This window comes from Neophocaena asiaeorientalis, unplaced genomic scaffold (assembly GCF_003031525.2).
Source record: "Neophocaena asiaeorientalis asiaeorientalis breed wild unplaced genomic scaffold, Neophocaena_asiaeorientalis_V1.1 scaffold203, whole genome shotgun sequence".
In the NCBI taxonomy this organism is placed as follows: Eukaryota; Metazoa; Chordata; class Mammalia; order Artiodactyla; family Phocoenidae; genus Neophocaena; species Neophocaena asiaeorientalis.
The window spans coordinates 537,664-546,988 of record NW_020172776.1 but is presented as its reverse complement, the minus strand read 5'-3'; the positions used below and the strand labels follow the sequence as shown (position 1 = coordinate 546,988).

At 37.8% G+C, this 9,325-nt stretch overlaps 1 protein-coding gene across 1 annotated transcript; it reads left to right on the top strand.

Annotated features, from left to right (window-relative positions):
• FAM229B (family with sequence similarity 229 member B) lies at positions 1 to 8,852 on the top strand. The gene is made up of 3 exons (XM_024740941.1): positions 1 to 211; positions 7,340 to 7,478; positions 8,638 to 8,852. The coding sequence occupies exons 2-3, from the start codon at positions 7,354 to 7,356 to the stop codon at positions 8,762 to 8,764; spliced, it is 252 nt and encodes an 83-aa protein (XP_024596709.1). The 5' UTR covers positions 1 to 211; positions 7,340 to 7,353; the 3' UTR covers positions 8,765 to 8,852.
• Positions 8,853 to 9,325: the final 473 nt, after the last annotated feature.

The following is a 9,325-nucleotide window of genomic DNA, read 5'->3' as shown; positions in this document are numbered from 1 at the left end:
CGGCGGGGCGGCCGTAAGTCACGCTGCTGCCGCAAGTCGCTGCCGTAGCTCCGCTCTGCTCTAGCTTTAGACTAAGATTTTACGTTCGAAGGCCGCAGCAAGTGCACGTGTGTCTCACCGTTACCATAGCGACTGGTCCTCCCGATAGCAGATCTTCGCTACCCTGTAAACGTCTGAGCAACTGTAGCTCCGGGGGCCCGGGTCACTCCTGGTAACTAGGCTTTGGCGTGGGATTTTAAAACGTGTGTCTTTAAAGCTGTTTAGGATCTATCAGAGGTTCAGTCTTCATTTACAGTCTCAATACCTGGGGCGGTGGGTCAAATTCCGTTCATTCCGATTCCTCCGGACGCTGCGTTAATCTATTTAACAAGTCCTTTGTTCTAATAGAAAACAATGTCGATGAGCACAAAGAAACCCCAGACAAATAGACGTGTCAGGGTACAACCGAAACTAGGTGGTTATACAGATTGACAAAAATGGCGCTTCAGAGGCCCAACCAGTGTATGTTGAAGCTGTAGGCTCCCAACGTTAACTTCTAGGCCCTCTGCAGGATTCAAAAGAAATTAAGACATAGATCCAGCTCCAGAAGGCTTACAATCTGATTGAAGATACACACGAAATACTCAAAAAATTGTGACAATTTTGTGGCGCTAATAGGATTCAATGGATGAGAGTGTGGACAAGTAAATAGAAGTCTGATGGAAGAGATGAAATTAAAACTAGGCATTTTATTTATGTACAGTGTTTAGGTGGGACAAAGGAGGAGGAGATTGAAAAATCAGGTATTCCTGAAAACGACCAACTCCTAAAATTTTCAAACATTGAAAAATACTGTAAACGCTTATTAATTTAGACCAGATTTCAATTAAGAACTCAAGCACTTTTTTCGTAAAATTAATATTTTCAACAAAAATTCTGAGGAACTACAAAATACTAGGAAGCCTCCTCCCACCAAAAAAAAGTTAAAATTACATGTGCAACTAATGTGTGGTAATAGGAATTGTAATATTTGTTTGGACCACCTTATTCCCCTACCAATACAAATAATAGTTGTTACTATATCTCTGATATCTGGTAAGTTTGAAGTTGCAATGGGTGGTTTATGAGGCTGAGGCTTTCTCACATTTCCATTTAGATGTTTTTCACCTTATTACTCACATATCTTATGATTAATAGGTAACTTTCAGTCAAGAATTTTTTGCATTTGCTGGATTTTACTCTTAACTGCTTATTAGTGAGCATGGAGTCAGTGTTAGAAGTGCAGTCAGGTTCCCCTAACACTTCACTTAGGTCTTAACATTAAAGTCCTAAAGTCTGGGACTTCTAAAATTTGCAAAGCTTGGTCCAGTTTGTGAGTAGATCTGTATCTGTGAGCTATGGTGCCAGCTCATCTGGTATTCTGGCCTCTGCAGAGCTCTACCCTTCATGCAGTGGTTAGGTCCTAGTCATGACTCCCTAGAGGTCATACATAGGAACAGAATTAAATTAAGAAAGTTCTAACAAGTCTCATTAAAAACTTCAGTCTGGGGAGAATCAGACTGAGAGGAAATTCTGCTTGAGAGTCAAGGTAGAACCTTACCTACCAGCCACTTTAGGACTTCAGTAGAAGCAGAAGAAACATTTTAGAGTTTATACTTTCCAGGAGTCCACCTTGAAGTCATATATCTGAACATATCCTAAAGTTGAATGCACTCCTAATTAGACGGACTGAAACCTCATTTAAAATATTCAACAAACTTTCAGAAGAGCAAGCAGAACGCAGGCCACCCAGAAGGCTACACACAGCTCTCGTGGAATTCTCTCTGATACACCTCCTCTGATAAAAACACAATGAAAAAGAAAATATGATTTACCTTTCAAACTCTGTCTGTGAGTGGAAGAGCAGATTTCAGATAAGTAGGAAAGAAGTCAAGGAGAATTTACCCACAGAATAGCAGAGTATGGTAGATTGGAGTATTGCTCTGAATTCTTTACCCTCTCCCTTTGCACATGACTGTGCAGTACCTCCTGGCATAGGTGGGTAGGCAGAGTATACGTCTTTGTCCTATTGGTCAGGCTTGGTCAGGTGGCTTGCTTTGGCCAGTGGAATGATATCAAGTATCAAAGGTTTTAGGTGTGCTTGCATGCTTTTGCCTCTTGGTCTTTGCTATTTTTCGTAAGAAAAACTACCTCAGGTGGCTGCTGTTTCCAAAATGAGGAAGACATGTGGATCAGATCTGAATCTGCATCTCAGTTGAAGTGTGGAGTACTGCTAATCCTAACCAAACCCAGGAGAGGCAAGTGGAGACCAGCTGAACAGCAGGCTCTCCACAGTCTTAACAAGAAAAAGGTTTTTGGTTAAAGCTGTGAGATTTTGGGGTGCAATAGTATCGGAGCAATAGCTGTCTAACACACCAAGCAAATAGATTGGGCAAAATTTTATATGTTAAATGTGAGCAAGAGAAAAACATCAATGAAAATTATAAAGACTACTCCTGTGAAAGGAAGGAAGGATGGAAGGAAACTAGCATGTAAAAGATGAATGAAGTACATGACCTGTAAAACTTAACCTAAGAGGAAAAAAGAAAACTCATATAATTTTTGTGCTGTAGAGGAACTTATTAATAATAAGAATATGAATTTGGTAGTACAGGAACTTAAAGACAAGATGCTAAAATAATGTATTGAGGGCTGAGTCTTGCCTTGTTTTTTTCACTACTGTATCCTTAGTATTTTGCCTGGTGTACTATAGGTAATCAATAAATATTTGGTGAATAAATGAACTAAAATGGAAATAAAAGAGAAAGGAAACTAAAGACCAAAACATGTTAAAGGACTAATGAATAATTAGAAGCACAGAGAAGCAGACTAGAGAGCTGAAAATCAAATTACTGATTAGAAGAAAGGATTGATATAATCACAGAGAATACTGAGGCAAAGGACAAAGGTATAAAATCTCTTGGAAGATAATATATGTGAAAGAGGTAAAGATGGTTCAACATAAGATTAATAAGTGCCCCTGAAATAGAGAACACAGCAAATTGAAGAAGAAATGTTCTTATTGATATAGAAAATAATAAAGGAGGAAAAATCTATAGATTAAAAGCATGTACCATGTTACATGGAATAATTTCTATAGAACAGTCAACACTAAGGGATATATCCTGGTTCAGTTACTCAGTTTTCAGAATAAAGAAAGAACTGTTTATGTACACAGGCAAGAAACAAAAGTTGGGGGGCGGCATGGAGAAAAAACAATAAGGCTCCTTTAGATTCATCTATATAATACATTTAGTATTTGACGACATCACAAAGATGCTACAAATTTCTGAGAAGGAATAAAATGTGTTCCAAGAAAAATATACTTCTATGGCTTTCAAAGTTGTCATTTAAATATACTTTGAATTTGTGGGCACTCTATCAATTTTTATTCCTGCTTGCACACTGCATTTCTGAGCCCATCTCTTTGTCATATAACTTGACAGACACAGCCAACAGCAGCGAACATGTTACTGACATTCTTTCTTCCAACCTCTTCACCTAGCATTCACCAGCAAATCATCTGCTTTCCAGGTTATCACAGAGTTTTCCAAAGTTTTTTCCAGTAGGTTTGCCACTGAATAACATAGACAACTATCCTCTCAGTTTCCAATAACAATTTTCTTGACACTCGCTGCTTGACTTATATTTTATGTTTTTGTTATGGCAGTACCTAAGTCTGGACCTAAGTCTGTATAAGTCAGGATAAATTTTATTATGCTGTGGTAACAGCCAACCCCCAAATCTCAGTGGTGTAAAACAACAGTTGTTTATTTTTTGCACATGATACATGTCCATTAGAGGGGGGGAGTCTGGTGGCTATGCTTTATGTTATCTTCACCCTGGCACCCAAGTTGCTGAGCTACCACTCTGATAATTCCTGGGTTTTGTGGCAAAGAGAAAGACAACTCAGGAGGGTCTTGTACTGCCATTAATGGCTGCTGTTAATTCACTGGCCAAAGCTAGTCACATGGGCTCCAAGTAATCATAAGGGGACTAAGAATTACAATTTCTGGGAGACAGAAAGCCAGAAATATTTGATGAAAAACATTTGTAAGTGTATCACAAGCACTCTCAAACATGACACCAAAACACAGTATCTGTGATAGGCAGCCTCTCAGATGGTACCCAGTGATCTCTGCCTCCTATTTTTTTTTGAACTTCTCTACAGATGATCTGCCTCCTATTTTTGTGTAATCACCTCCCATTGAGTCTGGGCTGGACCTAGTGGTTTCTTTCTAATGAATAGCATCGAAACACAGCCCAGCAGCCATCCTGAGTTGGGGAGACAGAGGAACGAAGATAAGAATGACAGCAGACTTTCTTGTTGGAAACAATGCAAGCCAAAAAACACTGTAGAAGAATATTTAAAGTCCTTAAAAAAAAAAACAACCCACAAAATTGTTGACCTAGGATTCTATACCCAGCAAAAAGAATGTTCAAGAATGAAGATTAAGGAAAAACATTCAAAAGGTGAATGAATTAATCACCAGAAGTCCAAAATTTAAATGAAAACCTTCAGATAAAAGGAAAATTGTTGGATGGAAATCTGGACCTACTCAAGGGGATAACACTGAAAATGATAAATATGGGGGTAGATATAAAAGAGTTCTCTTGAAAAATTTCCTAAAGAGATGATTGCTTAAAGAAGAACTAATAATAATGTGCTGTGGGGTTTATGGTATACGTAGATGTAAAGTACATGACAACAAAGTAATACAGGGTGTGAGAGGGGAAATAGAATATATTCTTGTAATTTTCTTGTGTTGGAAGTGGTATAATGTTACTGAAGGCAGACAGTATAAGATGTATTCTTCCTTTCTCCTTATTCCTGTCACGTGGGAATTTCAAGCCCCTTTTGAGGAAACGGGAGAGAAGAGGTAGTCCAGGCATTAGAGAGAGGTTTTAGAGAGTCCTACATAGGAAGAACGATAAAGAAATTTGTAAAGGTGCAGTTTGAGGCTTTTGGCATAGGATGAGGACATGACTAGATTGGATTAATTTGGGTTATTAGTCAAGGGAAAGTCTGGAAGACAAAGGTAATGAGGAGACTGGGATATAAAGTGAGGAGAATCTCGTGATTTTGTGCAGATTGATTAGACTGTTGGTTTAGAATAGATATAGATAAAGTAATTCATAAATTAAAATATTTAATGTTGGAAAATAAACAAGGCAATGACAACAAGAATAAAAGCTTCACACAAACTTTAGAGACAATTTTTTAGCTAGGTTTCAGCTTGTTGCTGGAGCTATGAATCGTGATATTTGTTAGCAGGTAGGAAATTATGTGAAAGAATCTTCTGGTGTCACAATTTCTGGGTATCACCGGAACATTTGATCATCATTCCTTTGGCAATTCCAGCCTTCTCTGGAAGGTCAGTAGAAGCAATTGATTTATACATCTCTATAGGAATCAGACTCGGCCTATTTTGATAAGTCTGTGTATCCTTGATCAAGTTAGCTGAAGCTTAATACTTACATATGATAGCTAGTTACACTAAACCATAGTTTTTACTATGGTTTTACTAACTTGTCATTGAGCATAACACTTTTTTCTTTGATAATGGACACACAGTCTATAAAAACTATTATATAATATTCAAATTCCAAAGCTTTTAATAATTTAGTTTTATTATTACCACAATAAACACTTACTTATTAGGCATAGAATACTGCACTAGGCATAAGAACAGTTACAAGACATTTTTCATTTTTCCTGCCCTTTGCTGAAGACATGTAAATTTATACAAGATAGAGCTATTAATTACCCACTGTGTCCCAGACACTGTTCTAGGTATTAAGGATTTAATCAGTGGTGACAAAGACAGACATGGAATGGGAGTGGGGGGGGGACAATGATTAAGCAAAAACATTTACAAAAAAAATTAGAGCCCTGGTTCTCAACAGGGGGAGATTTTTCTCCCCTTTTCTACTAAGTGATATTTGTCAATGTCTGGAGATATTTTTGTCGCAACTTTGGGGTGGGGTGCTCCTGGCATGTGAGTGAGTGAGTGGAGGCCTTGGATGCTGCAAAACCTCCTACAAGCCTCCTACAATGCACAGGACAGTCTCCTCCCTCCTAAACAAAAAATTATATGACCCTAAATGTCAATAGTGTCAGAGTTGAGAAATCCTGAATTAGAGTGATGATAACTGCTATAAAGCAGAAGTAGAGTGCTAAGAAAACATATAATGGAGGGTTTATAAAAATCTTCTCCGAGAAAGTGAAATTTAAATTCAGACTTACTGAATGAGTTGGCCCTAACAACTAAAGTGTGGGAGCAGTGAGGTGGGGAAGAATTCCAAGCAGAGGCAACAGTAGGCAGTGTAGTTGTGTGTGTGTATGTGTATCATATATATCGTATATATCTCATATATACATTACATTGTATATGTGTATGTATATATTTAATCATGCTCAGTAGTATCTGCTGAGTAATAGCAGTTAACATTTATTGAGCCTGTACTACGTGTTAGGCACTGCATTTCACATGTATTACTTTATTTAATCCCCACTATTACCCTGGAGGTAGATAATATTATTAAGCTCAGGTTATCTTTTTTTTTTCTTCTTTTGTGGTACGCGGGCCTCTCACTGCTGTGGCCTCTCCCGTTGCGCAGGCTCAGTGGCCATGGCTCACAGTCCCAGCTGCTCCGCAGCATGTGGGATCCTCACGGACCCGGGCACGAACCCGTGTCCCCTGCATCGGCAGGCGGGCTCTCAACCACTGTGCCACCAGGGAAGCCCCGAGCTCAGTTTATCTTTGAGAAGCATACTTGGTTAAGTACCTTGCCTAAGATCACATAGTTGGGAAGAGCCAGAGCCAGGATTTGAATCCAGGTCAGTCCAGCTCTTCCAAGGCACTTTCTTAACTAATGCACTGTAAATGTAGAGAGGCAGGGGTTAACAAATAATCACCAGGAAGAGAGGAATAGCTGTAGATATCAGGCAGATGTGAAACTCCTGTACTTCAAAGGAAGACAAGGGTTTAGATAGGCAGAGAGGCAGTGGGAGCTCAAGCTTGTCAATTGCCATAACCATTCAAAGGAAAACAATTTTTTTTCACATAACATAAATGGACTTCAGTTATGTTAACCATAGGGCACAGTTTACTTTACCATCTAGTAGCTATTTTATATTTGCTCAAGACTTAAAATTGTATGTAAAGGAGAGTTATAGAGTATTTATGTACTTTTATATTAAGTATGTCATTTTCAGAATGTTTCTATATGCCTATAGCAAAATTAATATTAAGAATTTCAAAGAACTATTTAAAAACAACTCACCCCTCCTCTCCATTATTTTAACTTTCTAACCTAGGTTTTCAGTGAATTATGCCTTTTCGGTTTGGGACCCAGCCAAGGAGGTTTCCAATGGAAGGGGGAGATCCTTCAGTTGGGCTGGAGCCTGGGCTGAGCTCCAGTGCTTCCTGTAACGGGAAAGAGATATTACTAACCAGGTAAAAAGTCTTCTTGTCCTAACAGCTGAGGAGATGTGTAATGGCTATCATCAATGCAAGCTTTAGCTGACATTGAATTAGTAAGAAAGAAGCCTAGGAGCATTGCTGTTATTAAATTAGTATTACCAGAGCCTAGGTTTTCTTAGCATAGAGTCTGTATATTGTAAGTCTGAATGATAGACCAATTTTGGGGGGTAAATATTTAGCTAGTTTTTTGTTAATAATTTCAAGATTATATAACATTCAATCAAATAAGCAAACCTTTAGTGCTATTATTTGCAGGGCACTGTGCTAGGCCTAAGGCTACAAAATATGAAAAATACTCAGACCTCAGAGTCAGTGTCACTTTGGCTTTGACTTGACCTTTGGCAGAAGGAGAGGTGAAGATTCTATTTTTGCAAAATTGAAGAAAACTATAATAGGATTTATTCCACTTTTCTTCTGTTTACCATAGTACATTGTTTGATTTCTCATGGCTTGGAATTTTCAGAACACAGATTTAAGCTTAATAAGGTAGGTACTTTAAACATCAGAGTTATTCAAGGATAAAATAGGCTACTTCAGAAATACTGATCAATAGTCTTTAGAAATGTTTAAGGTGGGGTTATTATTTGATGGGGATGTTGGAAAGGAAATTCAAGTACTAGGTGTATTTTTAGACTAGATGTTATTTAAGGGCTCTTTTAAACCTGAGATCCTATCAACATTTGAATAGTATGTGGAATAATATGTTCAGTTTTATATTTTTCCACAAATATTCTAGTTTTAAAATCACTCAACTGGAGTGATTTTAAGGTGCATATATGTATGAATTGCCATAGGATTATCACTTATGTTTATAACTATGCACTCCCCCCTGCCCCACTTTACTTTGCCATTTAGCAATCACTGCATACCTTTCAAAAGAACATCTGGAGGGTTATCTTTGTATTTATAAGTTTCTTTTGATTAAATGTATGGCACAACATTTAACAATTTCTTTGCAATGTAAGTCTAAAATGTCTGCCTCATTAGTGCCACCGTGTTATATTTATTTTGTGACATTCAGAGATTTCAAAAAGACTTAAAACAGTTGAATGAATATACACTCAAACTTTGGTCCTCTGAAAAAAATTTCCTTTTTTATATCTAAGTACATGTCATTTGCTCTTTTATTTAGGCAACTCCGAAGATGCCCTGGAAATCATTGCCTGACAATAACTAATGTTCCCATCACTGTCTTTGCAACAATGCGAAAGCCACCTGCACAAAGCAACGAGGAAATGCATCCTAAATACCATCATTAAGTCTTTTGTAGAGGTTTGACTAGGTCAAGGGTAATGGACCAGTATCATCTTATGATCTGGTAAGCAAATAAAAGTGGTGGCACCTTTGGATGGTGACAGTAGTTGAAATATTTACTTTTTGTAGGGAAAGACCGGAATGTAGTCTGTAAAACATGTGTAGTGATAAGCCATCAGTTATGTTTGATAGATAAGACAGAATAATATTTCACAATTAGAAAGTGCCTTAGAGATCATCTTGCTCACAGTGGATCATTAATATCAACAATTCACAATGAAGCTTAAGCCACCTTGATTATCAGTCAGGAAAGGCCCATTCTAAATGCTTAATGTGTTTTGGGCTGATTTCCTTTGCTTATTTTTGGGTTGCTACTTAGCTGAATCCTTTCACTTGAATACCCTAAGCCAGTTTCTGTCTTTTGATAATGTTCTGCCCAGGAATGATTATACTGGGTGAGAAATGGAGCCCTGTGGGTTATGCATTTTGAAATAATACCCAAGACTGAAGGAAATTCTTAGTCCATGGTTAATCTGCAAAGCATATACACTGCTATCATATGGGAG